Consider the following 25,919-nt stretch of genomic DNA (forward strand, 5'->3'; position numbering starts at 1 on the left):
TTCAACTCTTCAGCCTAACTGGGACATCCTGATGTTCACAGAATCGCTCCGATGCAGAAGGACGCCATTCGGCCCATCATGTCTGCATTGGCAGACACGCTGCTGATGAAAGCAGTAATATTGCACAGTTATCAGCAAGCTGGCAAATTCAACAAAATCTCTTTCAACTAAAGACAGGCAACACAGCCTCTACGATCTGCTTTTGAGCACAGGCACTTCTCACAAAGAACAGTGACTTAAAGTACAGCACAAAGCAAGGAGGAAGCTAAAATGTTCTGCCCCAAGTTGGACTGACTTAAGCATGGTCCAAGGAAAAATGTTACCTTGTAGATGGAGGGACTAGAAAGGCATGGACTGGAACCCTTTCAGGATTATTTTAATAAACGATAACTGTCGAACTTTAATACATAAGCTGCATCCTCAATTAACTGTAGTGCGACCGGTGGACAGGACTGTAGGGTGACCAAAGTGAAAATCTTGTGGTCCTGCTTAAAGTGTAAACGAAAGAGAAGAAAGAAAGACTTGCATTTATATAGCACCTTTACTGACCGACAGATGTCTCAAAATGCTTTATGGCCAATGACGTACCTTTGACGCGTAGTCACTGATGTAAAGTAGGAAACCCAGCAGTCAATTTGTGCAACAGGTTCCGACAAACAACAATATGATAACGAGCAGATAAACCATTTCTGTGACGTTGTTTAAGCGATAATTATTGGCCAGGGCGCCAGGGAATACACTCCCAGCCTTCCTCAAGGCAGTGCCATGCAACCTTTTGCATTTACCCGAGGGGACAAATGGGGCATCGAGATAAGTCACCTAAATGACATCACCTCTTGTGTTAGGATTCCAGACCAGATCCCAACATTTATCAGGATACCGAACGCGAACCCCAAACAATATTTTTCAAATTGTAAAACTGTGAGGAAAATACATTTCACTCCAGGAGTGAAGACTCTGACCAATAGGTCATCTTTTATGTTACAACAAACTTTAATTTAAACATTAACCACATTATCAGTAGAGACATTTGGAGAGAGGTCGTTTCAAGGACAGAACCAATACATTTCTGTCTTGTCAACTCAAATCCTATGGGAATTGCAAAACTAGTCAGACATGACTCCTCCCACTAATTACATTATCTGTATCCCAATAAGTCCCATGACCTGCTTAGCTAGGACTAAATACAAACCCTCATCAGTTAGCTACACTCAGGGAATCATCCACAATATAAACACTGTTCCATTAGCCTTTTATCTGGAACATGTAAGTGGTTTGAATGAATGATTTTCTCACCCATTACGACTCTTTCATTACAGCTTTAGCAGACATACTGTCTGTATCTATTTAAACCTGGGTTTTTAATAACAATTACTGCCGCAAATATAATAGATAACAATTTATATATGCATCACACTAGCCTGTGCACTAACCCCTTGCTACTCCACTGGAGTGTCAGCCTTGTAGCGGGATTTTCCTGCCCTTCCCAGTGGTGGGATCTGTAGGTTACGCCGAATCCAGCTCCCCGTGGCGGGATCCCCAACAGCGGAGCGATACAAAACGCCACGACCTTGGTGGGATGCGAAAGATACCACTGAAGGCTAACGGTAAGTCACCGCCGCTGGCAGAAAACCACGCCACGGGGGTCCCGAAAAATCCCAGCCTTGATTTTTGTGCACAAGTCTTGGGAGTGGGATTGGTGCTCGGAGGCAAGAGCGTTGCCAACTTGGTCATGGCTGGCACCCAAGAGAATAAAAGTGAAATGAGGATTGCTCAATTCTCTCGCCACATCAAAGGCTGCAAAACAGAGCAAGGGTGAGTAGATAACGGAGCTTAGTGTTCAACTGCCTCTGGTTAAATGTGATTGATGGAAGTGTCAACACAGGATTTTGCAGACATTAGCCAAAGCGACACAAGAAAGAGAAAAAAAAAACAAATCGGTAAAATAAAAATGAATCAAGTCAATCGCTATGAGCATGGCATTCGCATCAAGCTCACTAAAGCGTGAAATATTGATCGTTCTGATGGATTTTTAAAGCGATTTCTGTTCCATTTCACAAAATGTAGCCCATGAATTCACTGCAGAACAAGTCAGTGAGATTTACATTTGCTCAAAAGCAATAATGGCTGTTATGGGGACAAAGACAGAAGAATTATCATCAGGCCCACGAGATCAACAAAGAAGCAATAGAAAACAAAGTCAAGGATGAAAAAACAGCATTTGGCTCATTGAAACTCATTCTTTTAGCACATTGACAGTCCCGTTTTAATATCCAGTTACATTTTGAACGTTCCTGCTACAATTCCTTGCATGTTCCTTGCCTTCAATTTGGCCGTGGGCTTCATGGGCAACAGTCCTGAAGATAAGGATCTTCCATGGAAGTGGCCAGCACACTTTTACACAAGTTAGATCAAGATAATATTAGGTAAACATATTGGCGTTTGTCACGTTTCAGGATTGCCAATCACTTTTTGCCTTCATAGAAAAGGTTCGTAAATGAGTTATGTTCAATTGAAAACAATAGGATTGAATTGTCACTGGGCAAGATACACGGAAGATCTTCAGAAATCTGGAAAATGGCAAATTTTAAAAAAATCCCATCCTTAAAAGTTACAAAGCCAATGCGCAGAATGGACGGGCAAACCCTTAATTCATCTCATTGCCCGCTCCAAAAACCAATTCAAATTGAAGCCAATTCATGGTCTCCACAAGAGAGACATACAAGATCCAAGTTGACAAGAAAAGGCATTGCACCTCATATTGGGCTTGTTCTTCGAAAAAAAGGCCAAGACGCGATTGCACCGGCATTTACAGTGAACACAGAGGGACAAAAGATAACACTCACAAGGGACTGAAACAGATGGCTAGGTTTTGGAGGAAGATGGTGCCAACAAGGGAAAATGTAGCCATTACAATTAGAGGACAATACTAGGTAATTAGCCATGTAAATGAAATGGGCAAGTGGTTATATTGCTTCAGAGGAACCGCTCCACATCCAGCAGGAGGCAAGACAAGGATACACGGCGATCATGAAACTAACAGATTGCTGTAAAATGACTAATGTCCTTCAGGGATAGAAGACGGCTGATCCATCGGGTCTGCCTATATGCAAGTCCACAGCCAAAGTAATTCTATTGCCCTGTAAAATGGTCTAGCGAGCCACTTACTGAAGGACAATTCAGGATAGGCAGTAAATGCCGATCTGGATGATGATCCTCACACCCCACAAATTAATAAAAACAATATGGACCCTCTCTGATGGGAAACAAATGTTGTGTTGGTCATACACGACCCCACGAGAGTACGTGAGACAAAGCCAGATAAAATAGTTAAGCCTTTTCTTTTAAAAGAGCAACAGATGTAATCAAAGATTATATTGATTAATTTAGCCAAAGCGCATTCATCGAGCAAAATTGACACGTGCCGCATTTATGCCTACAGGTGAGCTTTACATAACTTTACATAGTTTGAGATGGGTCCGATTTCCCTTATTAATACAGGCTTCCTTCCCAGAGCTATCTGACTCATTTCCCAGTGTTCCTTTATCTTTATTCCCTGTGTGTTCATGTAAATGCCTGTGCCATTTTTCCAGGATTTGTGCAGATCTTCCATGTATGTTAGAGTGGACAATCCAAACAATCCTTGTGAAAATGCAACCCCATTGCTTTCACTTGAACATAACTCATTTCCAAACATTTTACCATGAAGACAAAACTTGATTGGAAATCCTGAAATGTGACAACCCCCAATATTTTTTCTAAACTACCACAGGGTAGTCTAAATAGTGGCCACTCTTGGAATAAAGAAGTTCTCTTCCTGATATACATTATCAACTCAGCTTTCATTGCTAAATTTCGGTCTCCCATTTAATATTCTTCGTTGAGGCCCACATTTAACCATTGTTTTTCTGCACTTTTAATCTCCTAGCTCATCTCTTTAAACTTGGGATCAAGTCTCCTATTTTCCTGTGCAACTTTTCTATGTCGCGAATATCTTTTATGTAGCCTGGTTATCTAGAACTAGATGCACAATTGCGATAATGACCTGACAATGTCACCGTAAAGCTTTACCATAAATTCTGGAGGATAGCATTCTACTGTTCGGGCTATATAGAACATAGAACATAGAACAGTACAGCACAGAACAGGCCCTTCGGCCCTCGATGTTGTGCCGAGCCATGATCACCCTACTCAAACCCACGTATCCACCCTATACCCGTAACCCAACAACTCCCCCCCTTAACCTTACTTTTATTTGGACACTACGGGCAATTTATCATGGCCAATCCACCTAACCCGCACATCTTTGGACTGTGGGAGGAAACCGGAGCACCCGGAGGAAACCCACGCAGACACGGGGAGGACGTGCAGACTCCGCACAGACAGTGACCCAGCCGGGAATCGAACCTGGGACCCTGGAGCTGTGAAGCATTTATGCTAACCACCATGCTACCATGCTGCCCTAGCTATTAGCTTTTCTGGTCCCATTTCAGGACCTGGGGACTGAGGGCAGCCTTTTAGGAGCAAGGGCAGAATTTCAGGAGCTTCGAGCTATCCAGAGAGTAACCCATTCCTGCTGAATGTCCTAGGCCAATGGCATTTCAGGGTCAATTGCGAACTGCTTGGCAGTGGGTGGGACTTCTTGCTGCCCTTGGAAGGATTGGCCAACAACTGTCCAACCAGACAGGGCACAGCGCTGCAGCGACCAGAAGAGGTTTTGGGATACACTGGCTGGAACAAAGCCCCGGGACTGTTCTTAACGTGAGCCCTGGGATGGTCATGGGGTGGGTGGGGGGGGGGGGGGGGGGGGGGGGGGGGGGGGGGGGGGGGGATTGTGGTGGCGGAGAATAGGCTGAGGGATAGAGGGTCAGAGCTCCCAGGTCCCGGAGGTGAGTGTGCCCCAAAGCTATAGAGATGACCACTCCCTCCCTTCTCGATCCTTCGCCGGAGATGGGGAATTGCTTCTTTTTGGATTTCCCACCCTGTTCGGACCTCCGCCTGCCAGCCCAGAAATTGAGGCCGGGTGGGAAAAGAGCTTTAATGAAATATCTCAATAGGGGAAAGGGCGGGTTTCCCCACCCGAGGCTCTGCCCACCCCAGTTGTGAGATGGTATTTGGGACGATATTCTTTAGAGTTTATAAGAAGGAAAGGTGATCCCATTGAAGCGTGCAAAATTCTTACAGGGCTTGACAAGGTAGATGCAAGAAGATAGTTTCCCCTGATTCGGGGGAGGAGGGTTTCTAGAATCAGAGGGCACTTTCCCAGAATACGGGTGAGACCATTTCAGATCAAGGTGAGGAGGAATGTCTTCACTAATAGGGTAGTGAATCTTGGGAATTATCTACCCAGAGGACTGTGAAGGCTCAAGTCATTGAGTATGTTCAATGCAGATGATAGATTTCTAGGTACCAATAGCATCAAAGTGAGGGAAGATGGCACTGAGGTAGAAGATCGGCCATGCCCTAGTTGATGAACAGTGGCAGAGCAGGCTCGAGGGGCCGAATGGCTTACACCTGATCCATAGTTTCTATGTTCCTTCGCATTTCCCTTATTACAGAAGTGATGTAAAGGGTATTTAATTGGCTGTGCTGCCCCAGGTCTTGAAAGTCTGCATATAAGGCAAGTCTTTCTTTTCAAAATGAATCATCGGTTATGAAGCACTTGGGGAAATGATTATTCTAAAAGTGAATTATTCATATAAATAAATTAATTCTTGGATTGTGTAGGGGCTCAAATTTCTTTCATTAACAGCAACTGAATTTTTCAACGGGTAAATTGGAAACCAAATTATGAAAAAAGTTGAACAGGAAAAGTGTAAAATACCCGGGTTAATTTGGCTAAAGGTGGCAAATAATCTTTGATGGTCAGTTTCTATCGTGCGAACGCAGACAGAGCGGAATTGAAATATTGGTAAAGTATCCAGATTATTTTGACATCAAAGAGGGATTGAAAAGGAATTGTTGCTTCACTTAAACATAGTGAGGAGTCACAAAGTTTAATCGGGTAGAGTCTGAACAGCTGGGCCAGGTTTCAAATTAGTTTGGGCAGTGAAGCGTGCGGAAAGCTGTGGGTAAACATTACAAAAAAAGGAGTATTTTTCATGGAATACAAACAAGGTTATTAACGACCTGTAAATTGATTGCGACTTTTCAGGAGCTGAGTTCGACATTCAGTGACAGCAAGATTGGAAGAGGGGAGGTCTTGTGGTGCAGTGGACTCACGTCCCTGCTTCTGAACCAGAAGCTGCCGGTTCGAGTCCCACCCCAGGACTTGATGGGCAAAGGAAGGTGCGTTCATAACGCAGTCAGACAGGGTGAGTGCATCAACCTGCAAATCCTTCCGTACATGCCAATGGCTGGCGGTAAGAGTGAGGGAGACTGCTGGTCAGCCAAGCTCAATGTGGAGTGGCATCCCTCAAGCTGGGGACAGAGGAGCGGCCTGTTCAGGGAGTCACTAGCTTTGAGAACAGACAAAAGTCTGCCTTCCTACACGTCAAGGTATGGAAGGGAGAACAGAAGAACGGAAGACCTCAATGGGCTCCCAGTGCCATTTTCTCCACTCCCTTCCTGGAGACACTTGCTGATTCACCTTTGCACAGTTATCACCTTTGCCCAAGTGGCCTGTGTTAGGCTGCTTGACAGTGAAATGAGTCCTGTCTTTGCCTTGGTGTACTGGGCTGTTGGTCTGGGCTGCAATTCCCACTTTGGGATTCTTCATCAAAAGACTCCAATTGAGCCAAGTGTTTTATGTCTACCCATTCCTTTCAAAAGGGAATTTGTGAGGTCTTAAAAAGGTGCAAGCACTACATCCTTAATTGGATGACTTTTCTGAGCTGGGACCCTCAGACTGGCTTGCATGGGTCACTGCAGAACAGCCAGAAGCAGGCACCTTGGTGGCTTTTCCTGTATCTCTCTGAGGGGTCCTAAGAAAGAAAGAAATAACTTGCATTTATATAGTACCTTTCAAGGCCTTGGAAGGGGATTCACAGATAAGGTAGTAATTGATTGTGAAGTGTGAAATGGGGAAGCCAACATTGGTACAGCAATCAATCGGATAAAAGATCTGAATCTGCTTTTGGTGGCTTTGGTTGAAGGATAAAGGTCTTGGAGGAGGATGGTGTGGTCAACTGCGTCAAAGGCTGCAGGCAGGTCGAAAAGGGGGAGGAGGAATAGTTTGCTTCTATCACTGCCACCTTAGATGTCCTTTGTGACTTCTTGGTGCCATGGCAGGGGCTGAATCTTGATTGGAAGGATTCAAACATGGGGTTCTGGGAAAGACGGGCAAGAATTTGGGAAGCAGCAACTCATTCAAGGACTTTGGAGATGGAGCAATAGTTTACAAGGATCTAGGGATCAAGGGGTGTTTTTTTTAAGGAGAGGGTGATGATAGCAGATTGGAGGAACAGCAGAACACCTCGTGGAGAGAGAGGTGTTAACAAAATCATCTAACATGGCTGCCATGAAGGAACCTTGTGTGGTCAGCATTTTAGTGGGAACAGGGACCAAGTAGCAGGAGGGAGGTCTTGTGGACAAAATTAGTTCAAAGAGGGCATGAGGGGAGGTAGGAGAGAAATCGTAGAAAGGGTCTCCGTTCCTAATAGAGTCTATGTTCCTAATTGCTATCCAATAATTTCTACTGAAAAGAATTAGCAGGCATGCTATCCTTATTGTAGTGATATGCATTAACAGGTGAATGTGTAAATATATATAGGGCGCGATTCTCCCAAAACGGGAGAAATCGTAAAGCTGGCGTCAAAACCGGGCGGGTTTGACGCCAGCGCGCCCCTTCCCGACCGGGAACCGATTCTGGTCCCCGGTCGGGGCTAGCAGCCCGACGCCGTAGGCTCCGGCATGACGGGCTTAACGAATTTCGTTAAGCCCGCTTGCCGGAGTTAGCGCCGGCTGACGCGTCATATGACGTCAGCCGCGCATGCGCGGATTGGAAGACTCCAACCCGCGCATGCGCGGATGACGTCATCGCGTATTTGCGCGAAACCTGCGCATGCGCGGGCCGGGATGCCCCTCAGCCGCCCCGCGAATGGATACTGCGGGGCGGCGGAAGGAGAAAGAGTGCGCGGGCATCGGGCCCGCTGCCCGCGATCGGTGCCTACCGATCGCGGGCCCATGGCACCCTTGGCACGGCCGTGGTACTGCCGTGCCAATCGGTGCCATGGTTATGAAAAGCGAGTTTGTGACGGCGTTTTTACGAACGGCCAGACCAGGTGTGTTTGCCGTTCGCAAAAACGGCGTAAAGGGCTGGGACTTCGGCCCATCAAACAGCTGTGAATCGCTGCCGGCCGTAAAAAAACGGCGGCAGCGATTCGTGTCGGGAGTTGGGCGGGGGGGGGGGGGGGGGGGGGGGGGGGAAGAATAGCGGGAGGGCGGGAAAAATGTCGGGAAGGCCCTCCCGCTATTCTCCGACCCGTCGTGGGGGTCGGAGAATTTCGCCCATAGTCTCCAACCAGCAGGTGTCAGGCAAGTAGCAGCACGTGACACTGTAGCCTGGAGGAGTCTTGAGGAGAAACCATCATGGTCAGTTGAGATTGTATTAGTTCCATTTTTATAGCATTAGTTTCCTACCCACAGTTAATTATACTATAATAAATGTTTTAAAATTTAGAGTACACAATTAATTTTTCCCAATTAAGGGGCAATTCAGCGTGGCCAATCACCTACCCTGCACATCTTTGGACTGTGGGAGTGAAACCCACGCAAACACGGGGAGAATGTGAAAACTCCACACGGACAGTGACCCGGGGCCGGTATTGAACCTGGGACCTCGGCACCGTGAGGCAGCAGTACTAACCATTGCGCCACCGTACTGCCCCATACTATACTAAAATTAACTAGTCTTGAACTAGATGTTCTGTAGTATGCCGACTCAGTAATTGTTTCTGTACGAGAAGATAACACTCATGGTCAGATGTGTTCATTCCCTGCGTTCACACGTGGTTAACTTGGCGATGTACTGGAACAATGCCCCAGTGTATGACAGTGCCTCTGGAAGCGGCTAACTGAGAAATAGGGAACAAGACAACCCGTTAGGCACTCATTCCAAATATTATTTTGTAGGTTTGCCAACATTCACATTTATCGGCCTTGCTGGTCCAGTGGCCACTTTAGTGGACAAAAGGAAATTTCTGTTACAATCCAGGGGTTACAATTTGTACAAGGATCACAGGCTGAAGATCCATTCTTGAAACCCAGTTGTGTTTGTAAAGACGGATGTGGCTACAACATTCCTTTGGACCAAGCTAGCTCGGTAAACATGGACTCGGATCGTGGCCATCATAATTTCATCATTAGTACACCACTAAAATAAATGCTTGCTCCCCACAATCGGGAAATTAAAATTATGTTGTGCGCCATTATTAACAAATGTGGTCAGGTTTGGATAGAATTCCTCCATCCCCACCCCTATCTTAACAGAAGCATTAACTTGCAGAAAATAATAGGTTGAAACATTAGTCAAAAGTAGCGGAGAAATTAATCTCCGTACGATTATTAATTATTTCCGTTCCCCCCCCTAACCCTAACCCCCCCCCCAATCCCGCTCATTATTAATTTTAATGGTGGCAGAAACTCGGGAGCTGGAATTGAATTTTGTTGTTCGAGTTCTGTGCAGCTGTAAAATAGGGTCAATGAGGCCAATTGTGGGCAGCAATGTCCCATATCATTCTAAAATAGATCGGCTTTATTCTGTCCTACTCAATGAGTGGTTGTAACATGTAAAGAAATTTCTGCAAAAGTTAATGGTGAAGAAGTTTATGCCGAGCCAATTGGAAAGCATATATGAGCCCCATGGCCAACTATTGTGTTGCATCAAGGCAATGGTACTTGGGTGCACCCACTTTTCTGTTTCAGTAGAACGGTAGAGAGAATAATACCCTGCTAAGGTGCTCTATCCATGGATGAATAGCCTGTTTCAGGCCTTGATGTTAATTTCACATCCCCGCCATTCCACCATGATGGGTGGGGGATGATTGACGGGCGTGGGGTTGAAAGGTGACTCACTAAGGAGCGGCCGGATACGTATTCACATGTTTAAATTGGGCTGCTGCAACGCAATTGGCAATTACCCGGTACTGCACGAGTTCCTGGGGGAGCCTGCGACAGGGAAGTGGAGGTAGACAGTATTGGCTTCCTGAGGCAATTAAGTTTCTCCCCGTAGGCCCCTCAAGGAGACATTCAGCCTTGCCCGGCACTTATCTTTATCTCTGTTCCCCTACTCCCAGTCATCCCTATCACAGGCCTCCCTCCTCCATGCTTCTCCCAATTGTGGGCCTTCTCTTGGCTCTCCTAATTGCAGGCCTTGCAGCTCTGAGTGAGACTCAAATGTACAAACCGCGAATAAGACCCTGCCCTTAAGATCCTGAGTGTCTCCGTATCCCAGGCCTGGGCAGGCTCTTCGGCTGATGTTGGCCTCACCCACACCCTCCCAGTTGAATATTGGGGGCGTGGACACGCACATAAAAAAAAACGGCCATGGGCGAGACACCAAAGCCCAGTTAACTGTACTCCAGAATACGTTCGTGCCTTCAGGAGAGAACTGGAGGGCAGCGGGGGAAAAGTAGGCAACTGTTTCTCAACGCAAACTATTAAAAAAATAAATCCTTACCGAATAAAATTGGCGTGACTGCAATTATGTTGCAGCGGAGAGTAAATGTCATTCGACTGGTTAGGTCTGGACAGGGCGGTGGGTCAAAAGGCACGAACAAGTAGAGACCGTAGAGGATCCAAGGTATAAAAATCAGAGCAACAAAGACGGACGATATTGCTTTCAGGTGGGAAGCGGTGCAGCACTGACAGCAGGGACAGCATTTCCGGTTTCCTGTTGCCCCTCCAGTCACCTCCTTGCCCGAGGATTCAGCTGCCGCGTTGCACTCGCAGTCACTGGAAATCAGTTCAATGGTCTCGGTATCAGGCGATGGGTCGAGGAGCGGCTGCACCTCGGAGGCCCGACTGGTGAATTTGTGCGCCTGCTCCAGGGCTCCCAACTTCTCTCCCGCCGCCTTGGTGATGAAATTCTGGGTAGGGAAGATTCTTGCTTCACTGGGCGACGAGGGCTCGGAGAAAGATACTTTCTCATCAGTTAGAAAAGAGGTTTCTGCGGTGATGATAAGAGACACATTGTCGGGTTGCTTTCTCTGGGTTTCTGTGCATGGAAGGGTCTGATTTACCAGCTCTGCATTAATCATAGTCAAACTCCCATCGTTCTGCGTACTCTGGTGCTTCATGGGCTTCTGTTGAGTTTCACTGCACTGTCCCTTTTTGGCTTTAGGAAGTGGTTCAGTTAAATGCCCCAGATTTTCATCAGACAGAGAGTGAAGTTCTTCCACCGATGATTCTGGGCTATCTGAGATAGGTGCCAAGGTAATCTGGGTGTCCAGGTCCAAGAATGGAGAGAAGGACAATCGACTCGGATCAATGTCTTGTAGCTGGTTAATGATGTCAGTGATCGATTCTTTCACGCTGTCAAACTCCTGCAATTCATGACTATTTGCTGGTTGTCTCGGTGTAGTCATTGTTTGGAGCTAACCCCTAAAAAGATAAGAAAACCATTTGATAGTTAATAAGTATTTGACAATGTTAGAGTTTTTTTTAAACATAGAATAGACCACCGTGGTGCAAACCATCATCTCATGATGAATTAAAATGTTCAAATTAAATGAGATTATTTACATCGTTGCCTAGGGCTTATTTTAAAAATGGATTGGGCTGAACCAAAATTGGCTGCTGTAGGTCGTATGAATCACAGATTGGCGACAGTTTCTGAAAATTTCAAGCAGCATAGAACATAGAACAGTACAGCACAGAACAGGCCCTTCAGCCCTCAATGTTGTGCCGAGCCATGATCACCCTACAGGAGTTACAGCAGTTACAGGACAGAGCTCAACCCTCATCCTCGTAGAATCTCAGACGTCTTATTAGGAGGACACATTACAATCTCTCTCACCAACTTGGTCGTATAACAAAGGGAGAGCCATCAGAACCTAGAGGCACAAATAGGCACCATCTATCGCCCAAGGTAACTAACGGATTTTTTTTTTTTTTTAAATTTAGAGTACCCAATTATTTTTTCCAATTAAGGGGCAATTTAGTGTGGCCAATCCACCTATCCTGCACATCTTTTGGGTTGTGGGGGCGAAACCCACGCAGACACGGGGAGAATGTGCAAACTCCACACGGACAGTGACCCAGGGCCGGGATTCGAACCCGGGTCCTCAGCACCGTAGGCAACAATGCTAACCACTGTGCCACCGTGCTGCCCTAACGGATTTTGACCAGAGGCATAGAAGCCGCACTGAACTGATTCATTAATAGGCAACATCACACGACCCAAGCTTCCGGCCTTTGGAAAGTTTTAATAGAGCCAGTCCTTGACTTGACGACATTCGTGGTATGATGGACGGCCTTTACATTTATAAATTGACACCCTATTTTGACTTTACAATCTTGGTTTTGACTTTACGATGTCACACCAGTGAACTTACATCTGTACATGCGCGTCGATGTTCTGCGCCATCCTTCTCCCTGACTCAAGGTGTACAGTCGTTGTTCCATCACATTTTTACTTGGTGCATGTTTCTCCCTTCCAAACTTTTGTTTATAATTTGTATTTTATAATATTAATTTATTGCTATATTACTTTGTTATCAGAGTACCAAGTTCAGGGTTACTTTGGTGAAAATAGAGCGTCAGATCTCGGTCCATGAAACAATCCCCGATTTATAACATTGGCTGGAATTTGCTGGTCGTTGGGATTCTCTTTTCCGGCTGGCAATGCACCTCCATCTGTGGGATTCCCGGGAGCGCAGGCTGGCTTGAGTGGGAAGTCCCATCATCAAGCAGCGGGAGCAGAGAATCTTGCCCCCAGTCCAAGCCTGCCGCTGAGAAGCATGCGGCTGTGAACCGCAGAATCCTCTCTTATGGAGAAATCGATTCTGACTTACAATGTTCCGACTGAAGATGGTTTTCAAGAACTAATTGTGTTGTAGGTCCGAGGACTGCCTGTATTACATTTCTAGACCTGCAACTCAAGTCTGTGGATTAGCCTCCAGCATGCAACAAAGCAGAACTCCAGGTTGACTAACAGCCCGCATCAAGTCTAATTCTCCTGGAAGCCGGTTTCTCTGGAAGGTTCCTGCCAGCGTCTGCCATGCAGGTCAAGTCTCTTTAGACTGCATCTCACTACATAGCCATCAACTTTAAATTACTTCTGCAACTCCTGCTTCAGCTATCTGAACTCGCCTGAACTGTAACTTCTCCACGAAGGAGCCCTCACTGGAGTCTGGACTCTTGTAATCAGGTGAACTGATATCAATATCTGTGGTCCTTATTCTATCAAGTTAATCATAATTATAAAAACTCCTCTTTGGTTTAGCACACAGGGCTAAATCGCTGGCTTTTAAAGCAGACCAAGGCAGGCCAGCAGCACGGTTCAATTCCCGTACCAGCCTCCCCGAACAGGCGCCGGAATGTGGCGACTAGGGGCTTTTCACAGTAACTTCATTTGAAGCCTACTTGTGACGATAAGCAATTTTCATTTCATTTCATTTCTCTTTGTGTGCTACTGTGTGTGTGTGTGTGTGTGTGTGTGTGTGTATGTGAATGTTGTTGTGGTCACGGCCATTGCCCTGGTTTGAATGTATGAATAAATAATACTTCTGATTCAACTCTTTGTAGTGAGTCACTTTGAAAATTGACCTCACAAACTGAGGGTATGGGGGAAACAGCCGACAGCCTAAAACACCTCGGCTAATGGATAGATGGCGAGAAAATAAAAAATTTAAAAGAGTTCTGGTTTGCTCCCACTATGTCCATTAACCGTGATGAAGAAGAAATTGCACATTTAAATTTTCTGAATATGTATAAAAATGTTGGCACTGACACGTGTTCCAGACACGATGCACCGATTTTGCTGCCTTTTGGACCAAGAATGCACTTGAAAAAAAAAGGCAACGTTCTCAGTGCTTTTACACAGAAACCTGGAAAAAATTGACAGCGAACAATCTTTGGAGGGACCCTCTGATATCTGAGCCCTTTCCCTATTCTGACTTCTATGTGTTAATTACTTTAAAATATTCCACTTCCATCGGATACATTCTCGCATGCAGCTGGGGAGTTGCAATAAAGACACAGCTACTGCTTCCAGGTGTGTGCATTTCTGACACTAGCTCCCTCTGTATTCTTGTACCATGGAGAGAAGAAACGTACCGCTTAAAGACTTGCAATAAAAATGTCAACTTCGGGCAAATGTCAGGAGTACAATTCACGATCAAGAAGAATTGCTGAAGTGGTATGTTTCTCATGTGTGCAGTTTATTTTCACGGAGGCCCCGTAGCTCCTGGAATCAGAAGAGACAGTTTATATTTTACAACGTGCAGGCTGTGGTCAGATTACATTGCCAGCTTGAGCTTGCAGTCAGCAAGGCCGGTATTACTCTGCAGACCGTTACTCGTACTTTGTTCACCAGAGAAGAAAATTGTGCAGATATGCAAAATCCCTCACCCCGACCACTGCATCCTTAACGCCAGGAGGTTGTGGGTGTGAATGTCTGGCTTCTCAAGAAATGAAAACAGCACCAGTAAGTTTGTTAATTGCCCGTAAGACTGGAGCGCCTTTAAGCGCAACTTGACTCCACGATGAAATCATAGACTACACACAATCATGCAGTGCAGGAGAAGGCCGTTTGGCCCATCAAGCCTGAGCTGACACTTTTGGAGAGCAATCCAATTTTGATAGAGGCCTGCCATTGCTCATCTCATCCTTTCCAATCATGAGGGTGACACAATTTTATGTGGTGGGGGGCACGTACAAAAGGATGCGCATGTACCTTTTAAACAGCATCCAATAATCTTCATCAATGTCACAAGTAGGCTTACATTAACACTGCAATGAAGTTACTGTGAAAATCCCCCAGTTGCCGCACTCCGGCGCCTGTTCGGGTACACAGAGGGAGAATTCAGAATGTCCAATTCTCCTAACAAGCACGCCTTTTGGAACTTGTGGGTGGAAACCGGAGCACCCGGAGGAAACCCACGCAGACACGGGGAGAACGTGCAGACTCCGCACAGACAGTGACCCAAGTCGGGAATCGAACCTGGGACCCTGGCGCTGTGAAGCAACAGTGCCAACCACTGTGGTACCGTGCCGCCACAATGGCACGGTAACAACTGGGACATCCCTCCTTCCCTTTTGTTTGAGGTAAATTCACAGCTACCCCGACTTGAATGAGCGAAGTTAACACAGAGCAGTGATTCCCACTCGGTCTGTGAGGCTCAATGGGAGCACACACAGTGAGTCATGGTAAGAGTCAGTGAAATGGTCTTTCTATTCATTGGTGACTCATTTGTCTTTGTACAATTTTTAAAAAAAAATTCCTGCTGATCAAATCTTATTTATTTTGGAGGGGAGCGAAAGGTCACTCCGTGTAGGAAGTTGTGACCCCAAAAGAGTCCCGGTCAAGATGTTTGCAACTGTGTAATGGGTGTTTGGTTTCCACGAGTCAGATTTTGACACGGTCGCACTGCTGGACGCAAAACGGAGAAAGAAACTTTTGTCAGCCTCCTGGACAGACGAGGCTGTCGCCCTGCACTTCTGTTGTTATAGAAAACCACAAAACAACTGCTGCTCCAGCCGGAGTAACTTGATAATGTGGGGGGAGGAAACATATTCGCATGGATAGAGGATTGGTTAGCTGGCAGGAAACAGAGCAAGGATAAATGGGTCTATATTGGGTTGGCCGGATGTAACGAGTGGAGTGCCACGGGGATCGGTGCTGGGGTCTCAACTTCTTACAATCTATATCCATGACTTGAATGAAAAGGGCCCCCCAGGTATGGTTGCTAAGTTTGCCCTGGAGACAAAAATAGGTAGGAGAGTAAGTGGTGAAGAGGACATAAGGGATCTGTAAAAGGGACATTGATAGCTAAGTGAATGGGCAAAAGGTTAAGAGATGGGGTAAAGGAAGAGAGATTTTACATGTGTCTCCTGGAGGGGTGAGGAGTGGGGGATGGGGGAGGGGCACATAAAATACGACAGGCATCTAGTTCACCACCTTCCCACCCACTCTGACTCCTCCCCCCCCCCTCCATAAATACAAGGGGAATGAAAATTGGCAGCCTGCCCACCATATTCAAAGAAGTAATCAAGGATCAATTAGGCTCATTATCAAACCAATTAATGCTGATAAATTGCTGCCCGGCTGTAATAACCCTCACATCGACTCGTGGGATATGGGTTTCCCCCCCTGCTGGTGGGCGGAAGCCCATCAGCTGGGGATGGTAGAAATCACCTCACAAAAGCCGGCCCGGATTGGGACCGGCTGGAACGGCAGTCCAAGGTTTGGAACCTTGGAGCGTTGCGGCTGTCACTTTTTTGGCCGCCAAGCAAAATTAAACTTCTCTTGGACTTATCTTCTCGGACCTCCAGAATTTTATACCACCCATAAAGCATCTGGAGCGAGTAGCTGATGGAGTGCCACACAACAGACTTGTGAGCAAAGTTAAGGGACAGTAGGAAAATGGACACAAAATTAGTTGAGTGACTAGGAGACAGAGTGTGGTGGTTCATAGATGTCAGGCTGGAGGAAGGCCTGTACTGGTGTTCCCCAGGAGTCAGTATTGGGACCCTTGCTTTTCCGGTCATATATTGATGATATAGACCTTGGTGCATAGGGAACAACGATGATTTAAAACTTTGAACTATGGGGAAGATAGCGTAGAATTTCAAAACGACACAGGCGAGTTGGTGGAATGGACGGACAAGTGGCAGACGAAGCTCAATGCAGAGAAACGTGAAGTGATTTGTTTTGGTCGGAAGAACATGGAGACACAATATAAAATAAAGAGTAACTTTAAAGGGGCACAGATGCAGAGGGAACTGGGTGTATAGGTGCATTGAAGGTGGCAGGACAGATTGATAGACCGGTTAATAAGGCATACAGTATCCTAAGTTTTATTAACAGGGACAGAGAGAAATAGAGTACAAGAGCAAGGAGTACTGCGTCCAGTTCTGGATGCACCAATTTAGGAAGGATGTGAAGGCCTTGGAAAGAGTACAGAAAAGGTTCAGGAGAATGATTCTGGGGGATGAGGAACTTCAGTTATGGAGATAGATCGGAGAAGTTGGGATTGTTTTCCTTGGAGAAGGCCGAGAGGAGATTTGATAGAGATGTTCAAAATCATTGCGGGGCTGGACAGAGTAGACAGGGAGGAACCGTTCCCACTCAGGGGAAGATCGAGAATGAGAGGGCGCAGTTTTAAAGTATTGCAAAAGAAGCAAAACTGACAGGTGGAAAGACTTTTGCACACAGCGAGTGATTAAGGTCTGGATTGCTCGGCGTGAGAGAGAGCGGTGGAGGTAGGTTCAATTGAGGCATTCAAATGATCTTTATCTGAAAAAGAAGAATGTGCACGGTTACAGGGAGAAGGCGGGGGGGGGGGGGGGGGGGTGTAGAATGGTATTAGGTGAATTGCTCATTTGGAGAGCCGATGAAGAAACAATGGGCTGAATGGCCTCTTTCTGTGCTTCAGTTACGGAGATCGATTGGAGAAGTTGGGATTGTTTTCCTTGGAGAAGGCCGAGAGGAGATTTGATAGAGATGTTCAAAATCATTATGTTCCCACTCAGGAGAAGATCAAGAATGATCTGTAATTCTGTATACGAGGTGACCTTATTGAAACATATAGGATTGTGAGGGGATTTGGCAGGGTGGGTGCTGACAGGGCATTTCCCCTTGTGGGCGACGTGACAACAAGGGGACACAATTGAGGCGTCTCCCATTTATGACCCATATCTAGGGTGATTCTCTCTCTGAACGGATCATCTGCAGAATCCTCTTCTCCGGGGTGGCTGAATTATCGAATATTTTTAAGCCAGAGTTAGATACATTCTTGATTGATGAGGAAGTCAAAGGTTATAGGGGTTAGACAGGAAGGTATAGGTCACAATCAGGTCAGCCATGATTTTACCAAATGGCGGACCAGGCTCAAGGGGCTGAATGGCCTATTCCTGCTCCTAGTTTGTACAATATATCTGTCTGTAATCTTACAAACTCTGCCTAACTCTCTATAGGATGCTGCTTCATTCTTGTTAGATGGAGCCCAGCAAAATTTCCAATATTCAGTGTCAATACTGAAAACGGAGTAATTCTCATTTATCACATCTCGGAGACTTGAAACCCCATTTTCTTTGTTTTTTTACAAAATGATCACCTTTTGTCAGAGGATGCTTGGGCGCAAAATTAAATCATGTAACCTTTATTGAAGAATGGACACTGTAGACCGCATCGTTAAGACCTCGACGCCAAACCCTAACAAGTCATTTATATTGTTCAGGCGTCCAAGCCATAGGCACTGCACAGCATCAGTGCACCGACATGGGCGCAGGAATAAGAAAGTAGGCTTTTGGGGAAAGATAGAAGATTGGGACAATTTGTGCAGGAGTGGAGAGAACCCAAGTGGGAATTTAACAGTTCCTTTTACACTTGGGAAGTGAGAAAAGGTCATACAATTCAAATTGGCCTCGAATGAGGAGAGCGGTGGGAGAAATTTCTTTCTTGGAGGTGGAATGCTTTGAGGTGGAGAATGTTACAGTAAAATTGGATAAATATTTGAAGCTGAGGCAGGTACAGGACTGCGGGACGGGGTTGGTGGTCAGATTAATCTAGAAATGAGGTATGCAGCAGACCAAATCAGCCAACTGGTTCCCGTTGTGTAAACTATGGTTTTATGAGACCCAGGAGCAGCTGTGACTATTTGAGTTACAGATTCCAGAGCTTGGAACATACGCTGTGCAATTTTATCATGCCAACATCAACAACTTGCATTTATATCACACCTTATTTTGTTACTGCTGGCACAAGTGACTACGCAAGGCAGGGACAAGTGAAAAGGTTTGCCAGTATACACGGCACACTGCGTTCACACACATGGATAAAGTGTGAAGTCACAACTTGTTGCCAAACAACATTATTCCGCATAGGAAATGGAATTATGCAAATGGTGGTTTTCCCAATGTAGTTTCCGGGAGCCTTTGGGCTGCCTCATCACGCCCAGCACAGGATGCGACGAGGTTGGTAAATCCTACGAGATTTATGACGCTCGTCACGCCTTGCAAGAACTAACGAGATCTTGTGAGGCACCGGGATCTGGATCCTGCTCTCAATGCGAGGAATCCAGATCTTCATATTCAAGTGAATAGTTAGTCTCACTTGACTGGCTGCACCGGAGTTACCCAAGGCACGGGATTAACGGCCTTGCCCCCCCCCCCCCCGACCCCCGATTGACGCCGTATAACACTGGTTTCCACAAAGGTCCCGCCGTGATCCAGGGCACCCCGGGAGGTCATGCCTTACTGGGCAAGGTGTTACCCTGGCACACCCGATGCCATCTGGGCACTGTGGCACTTCCAGCTGGGCACTCCGGCAGTGCCACCTTGACAATGCCAGGGTGCCCAGGTGGCACTGCCAGGCCAGGAGGGACATTGCCAGGGTGGCATCCTGCCTGTGTCAGGGAGCGGGGGGGGGGGGGGGGGGGCTCGAGGACCCCCCACCCAATTGGTAAGCTCGGGGGGTGGGGGAGGTGTCCAGAAGCCGCAGTGGGGGGAGGTTCAGAGATCCGGGCGCCGAGATTAGGGCGACATAATCTCTTCCTGCACTAAATGAGTCTAAGTGCTGCCTTGGTGGGGAGCTTCCCACCGAGGCCCAGATAAGAAGCTGATTCCCGTTTACTGGTGTGTCGTTCTCGACGCTGCAAGTGCCAGGAACAACACTGCTGAACGTGCCCAAAACGGGACTCAGTTTCTTTTCCATCAAATCACGCCCTTTATTTGCCACTAGTTTCTGTCCCGTTTGTTGTTCACATTAAAACAGAGGCTACAATCATTACAAGTGATATTACTGCATTCACCGTACGATATTCTATCAGGGTAGCTAGTTAGTGGTAATCGTATTAGTTAAGCTCCACTTCAATACACAACGCTCTTATTTTGTGCCAGGGGCTCATATTCACTTGGAACTGAGTGAAGACTGTCCCAACCCATGGCACGTTAAACCTTCCATGGGGCTCTACAAGGCTCTGGCCAGACCCCATTTGTGAGCAGTTTTGGGCCCCGTATCTAAGGAAGGATGTGCTGACCTTGGAAAGGGTCCAGAGGAGGTTCACAAAAATGATCCCTGGAATGAAGAGCTTGACATACGAGGAGCGGTGGGGACTGTACTCATTGACGGGCGGGAGAATGGGGGGGGGGGGATCTTATTGAAACTTACAGGATACCGAGAGGCCTGGATAGAGTGGACATGGAAAGGATGTTTCCATTAGTGGGAAAAACTAGAACTCGAGACCACAGCCTCAGACTAAAGGGATGATCCTTTAAAACCGAGATGAGGAAGAATTTATTCAGCCACAGGGTGGTGAATCGGTGGAACTCTTTGCCGCAGAAGGCTGTGGAGGCCAAATCACTGAGTGTCTTTAAGGCAGAGATAGATAGGTTCTTGATTAATAAGGGGTTATGGGGAGGTCAGGAGAATGGGGAAGAGAAACATACCAGCCATGATTGAAAGGCGGAGCAGATTCGATGGGCTGAAGTGGCCTAGTTCTGCTCCTAGTGGATAGCACTGTGGCTTCACAGCACCAGGGGTCCCAGGTTTGATTCCCCGCTGGGTCACTGTCTGTGCGGAGTCTGCACGTTCTCCCTGTGTCTGTGTGGGTTTCCGCCAGGTGCTCCGGTTTCCTCCCACAGTCCAAAGATGGGCAGGTTAGGTGAATTGGCCCTTATAAATTGCCCTGGTTGACCAAATAGGTTAGGAGGGGTTATTGGGTTACGGGGATAGGGTGGACGTGAGGGCTTAAGTGGCTCGGTGCAGACTCGATGGGCCGAATAGCCTCCTTCTGCACTGTATGGTTCTATGCTCTCTGTCTTATAGCGAGCAGAGAGAAGTTATAACAACGTGGCTGGTTTCAAACCCAACTCACAAAAGTCAAAGGGTAATGTGCAATTCCACTGCATGGCTAGGAATAGCAATGGCGGTGGTATTAATAATACAGATTTTTGAGCAGAACTACTTTACAACAAGTTGCATTTTTAAAGCAATGTAACATGTCCCAGGGCACTTTACAGGAGTATGATTAGTCACCGATTGAGAGAATCCCCCCAGTGTGCCTCGAAGAATCCCACAACACTTTGAGGGAGCTTGTCTCAATCCTGTTTACGTTAGGCAGATTTCTCAGCTGGAATACAGCAAGAACCACTGGGAGAGAATCGAATAAGGTTCAGGAAAAATCAAGGGCTGGATTCTCCGGTTTCAGGGACTATGTCCCCACGCTGTCGTGAAAACTGTGGCCTTTTACACCAGGTAACCTGGCGTCAGAAGGCCACAGATTCATTGTCCTGCAGGAGGCTAGCAGACAGCTGTTGTGGAGCTCGCAGCTCCAGCTGCCGATATGGCAACCCGCACGTCCGGGTCAGAGGCCGCGTGTGCGCAGCGGCGTCGTCCAGCGGCTGTGCCGTGCTCCGTGGCGGATTCAGCACAGAGCTGGACTGTGGAGATCGTGCCCCCGATTGGCCGTGCACCTGACTCGGACCACCTGCACAATAAAGGCGCAGTCCCGTATGAGGTCCCCCCCCTTCCCTTCGATCGGCCCACCCACGACCATGGCGGCCGTGGACTGAATCCGCAGCCGCCTAGCGAGTTTCCCGAATGGCTGGGACCATATTAGAAATACGCGGTCGGGGCTTTGACCAGTCGGCGGCGGAGAATGGCGGGGCGGGCCTCCAGGTAGGGGATGCGCGGCGCGGTGTACATCCCGGGTACGCCGCTTTTCGGTGGTCGGAAAATAGAGGAACCATTGCTAGTCCCGATTCCACACGGAGAACTGGATTCTCTGCCCTGGCACCGGACGCGATTCCGTCCGGATGCGGAATATCCAACCCCACTTCGATTTGTGTTTTCTAATCTCTGACAGGGTGAAGGACATCATCAGGGAAGCGAGAGAGGATGTTAGAAGGTAAACAAGAAGGATACACAGAATGACTTTAATTCAACAGAAAGCAGAAAACTCCAGCTAGAATTTACACAACAATCTTACCGAGTCGGTGTTGAATTACTGACGGCAAAACGCTTTTACAAAATAAATTTAGAGTACCCAATTCTTTTTTTCCCCCAAATTAAGCGGCAATATAGCGTGGCCAATCCACCTACCCTGCACATCTTTGGGTCCACGCAGACACTGGGAGAATGTGCAAACTCCACACGGACAGTGACCCGGGGCCAGGATCGAACACGGGTCCTCAGCGCCGTGATGCGGCAGTGCTAACCACTGCGTCACCGTGCCGCCCAGGTCGATGTTCCACATTTCTACTGTGGAGACCCAATGTGTATTGAAATCTCACTGTCGGGTAGTCTGATGGAAAGGAATCACGCATTGTACAGACACAAACTGGAGGAGGAAAATTAAATTTCTCTGCATAATGATATTTAATTGTTCCCTTCTTCATAAAACCTAATCATCATTAGTTGTTTATTCACTATTGCATGGCAGTGATTAGGACTGAAAAGTAACATTGATGTGAAAATAAGTAGAACCAGTGGAAATTTACCATCGCCCCTCCACCCACACATGTGGTACAGACTGGATTCAGCCATTTGGTCACTGGCTTTGAGGCATGAAAGGATATTTGTTCAAATAGGTCTGATCTGTGGGGGCTGGCCTTGTGCCAGTACAGTTGCATGCTGCCAGTGTACTCTACTCCCATGCCCTGCTGCCTCTCATGCAGCCAAATATTGAAAGTCCCCAGTACAATTGGGTCAGTTTCACAGTGCGCGCCAGATAATAGTGTGAGCGGAGCGTTGTAGAATCAGCCACCCATCTATATATTCCTCCTGAAAGTCCTTGCCATTGATTTCAGTGGGATCTGCAGTGTAATGCTTGCTAATTTGACACTATCCATTTTACACCTGCATTCAAAGTCAAAATGTCTCTGTGTGGGTGTAAACACCATGAAGTATAGGGCTTTTCGCAAAGGCTCATACAAGTGTGATGGGAAACCATTGCAAATGTTGGAGGTATTTGGCACGAGATGGTTGTGCTGTTAGGGTAGCTCATTGCAACCTTATTTGCAAACCTCAGTAAATTGCTTCCTGTGCTTTTAGAGCATTGCGACGCAACTGGAGGTGCAGGAGAGAAGATCCGTCAATCCACCCCAGGATCTTTATCGCCCAAAAAAAATCTAAGTTTGGGCGAGTAAGCCAGTCTATGGAGTTTATTCTGTTTTTCGCACTCAGGCCAAGTCTCCTCACTGTGACATGAATCAGGAGTCCAGAGTGTTGGAATCACAGACACTAGAATACTATACTTCACCCGTGTGACCATTCTTTATACATGGATGCAGAACAGTGAATTCATCGGAGCATCTCAGTCAAACACAATCCCCGACTCCAGTGACAGTGATTAAAACAGGAAAGTTGGATCAATTCCTCTCCTCAGCCCATAACACAGAGGTCAATGATGGACCTTCAGTTGATGGATTGATTTATGTTCACTATATACAGCACAGGCCTGGAACAGGCCATGGATGCCCATGGCTGTCTTGTTCAGGAACACACTGGATTCGGAACATAGCTGAAGTTCTTCCTAGGAATGCTTGTGTTTTTATAGCACCTTTCTCATCACTTGGGTCTGGATTCTCCGTTCTGGAGACTACGTTCTCCTGCCGGTGACGAATCGCTACTGGTCTCCACAGGTACTAGAGGCACCTGAATGTGATTCTTCCCCCTTCACCGTGCTAATTCATGCATGGGGGAAGAGCTCGTCGGATTCTGTTGGAAAAACCGGTACCGGGCCACCATTTTGAGTGGACGGCCAATATCAGGGTCCAGTGGTGGATCCCCTCCCCTTACAATGCAAATCCTGCTACCTCCCCCGCTGACAAGGAGGAGCATGCTCCCCCCCCCCCCCCCAACCACCACCATGGGAATCACAGATCACCACCCACAGCATGCACACATGAGGGTGACCCAACCCTCCCACCAGAAAGCTGAAAAGCAGTTTGGGCAGTAGAGTGAAAAATCACTGTATTTTCACTTACCCGGTCCCAAAATCTGCTGCAAAAGTGTTTAAAGTAACAGCTGTTACAAGTGTCAGAGGCTTCCCAAAGCCAAGTGAACTTCAAAGGGCTTCAAATCCCTTGATAGCCTTTGAAATGCAAATCTTCCATTCAATTTCACGCGGCGATACAGTACATTAGCCAGTGATTGACAGTTTTATTACTCCAGAGACAGGTGCTTGGTGGATTGTTGATCTATCCTTCCTTTCATGCTTGAATGCATCTCCATTACCCTGCTTTTAAAAAAAATAAATTTAGTGTACCCAATTCATTTTTCTTTTCCAATTAAGGGGCAATATCGCATGCTCAATCCACCTAGCCGGCACATCTTTGGGTTGTGGGGGTGAAACCCACGCAAACACGGGGAGAATGTGCAAACTCCACACGGACAGTGACCCAGAGCCGGGATCGAACCTGGGACCTCGGCGCCGTGAGGCAACAGGGCTAACCCACTGTGCCGCCCTCCATTACCCTGCTTTGATGCTAAACACAATGTTTCAAAACACTTTTGCAATGATTGCCAGTTCCTTGCCACATCAAAAGCAGCTAAGTACTTTCATTTAAGAATGCAGGGTTGGGGGGGGTTGTCAAACCAGTGCTTCATTGCTCCATTCTCCCCCCGTTTGGGAATCCTCATACCAGCGTCGAGCGATGGAGAATCCACCCCCCGATGTCTCAAAAAAGCGCTTTAGAGCCAATTAAATATTTTATTTGCAATGCGCTAATGACAAGTTAATCTGTGTATTTGTCACGTTGACTGAGGGGGAAAATACTGCTCGGGACATCACCTCTGCTCATCTCTGAACTGGTACTGCGGGAGTTTTTACATCCACCCAATAGGCAGATGGGGCTTCGCTTTAAAGTCTCACCTGAAACATGGCACCTCCAACAATGCAGCATCCCCTCAGAGCTGCACTGGAGTGTCAATTTGAATTTTCCACTCGAGCCCTAGTCTGGGACTTGAGCACGGAAGATGAATTGTAGTCTTCAGACCAAAGCTGTGGACAGCTATGCGCAAGGGAGAGATGGGTGAATGAAGTTGCATCAAAAGCCAGGACCAGAAGGTGACAATAAGCATCGAGATCTTGTGTGTATTGAAATGAAAATGAAATGAAATGAAAATCGCTTATTGCCACGAGTAGGCCTCAAATGAAGTTACTGTGAAAAGTCCCTAGTCACCACATTCCGGCGCCTGCTCGGGAAGGCTGTTACGGGAATCGAACCGTGCTGCTGGCCTGCTTGGTCTGCTTTCAAAGCCAGCGATTTAGCCCTGTGCTAAATGCGAGGAATCCAACTGATCCACAGGAACGTACCCACATACAGGCAAGCAGGCTTTAACCTATTAATGAAGGTCAGAAATCTTTATTGCTAATGCACAAGCCTGTCAGATTGTGCAGCTTCACCACGGGAAAAGACCTGTGCATTCAGGAAACGCCAAAATTTTATGAGCATGGCGCCTGCGGGTAACGCTTAGAATTCTGTTTGGTTTGACTGCAGGGGGTGCAGAGGAGAGCGGGCCTTGATTGGACGTGCAAGCTGCTTAGACAGAAGCTGCCAAGAGAGTGTGTGACGCAGCAGCAATTAAATTAATCTATTCTGGGATTCACACTACACTTACAAAGGTTAGTTAGAACACACGTTTCTTGTGCAGGAATGTTTCCTGCAATAAATGAGCTGGTTTATGCGGAGTTCTTCAGTCAGGTCGACAATAACTTGCAAGCAACACACACAGTGCCTGATCTGAGCATATTCCAGAACCACACCGGCGTCCAGCCACCACACCACTTCCCATTCCCTTGGACTGTGTAGCA

The 25,919-nt window shown here is 47.0% G+C and overlaps 1 protein-coding gene across 8 annotated transcripts in view; it reads right to left on the bottom strand.

Annotated features, from left to right (window-relative positions):
* Positions 1-25,919, bottom strand: part of LOC119953506 — a 119,473-nt gene that overhangs the window by 20,037 nt on the left and 73,517 nt on the right. For 6 of the 8 annotated variants that reach the window (XM_038777856.1, XM_038777854.1, XM_038777857.1 and 3 more), the window contains exon 2: positions 10,619-11,541. In XM_038777856.1, the coding sequence (XP_038633784.1) occupies positions 10,619-11,525 (907 nt within the window). In that variant the 5' untranslated portion in view covers positions 11,526-11,541. Of the gene's footprint in view, positions 1-10,618; positions 11,542-14,217; positions 14,348-25,919 lie in introns of all 8 variants that reach the window. The other 2 variants (XM_038777852.1, XM_038777850.1) reach the window with 1 other exon arrangement.

The sequence above is a fragment of the Scyliorhinus canicula genome, chromosome 18 (assembly GCF_902713615.1).
Source record: "Scyliorhinus canicula chromosome 18, sScyCan1.1, whole genome shotgun sequence".
NCBI classification, from domain to species: domain Eukaryota; kingdom Metazoa; phylum Chordata; class Chondrichthyes; order Carcharhiniformes; family Scyliorhinidae; genus Scyliorhinus; species Scyliorhinus canicula.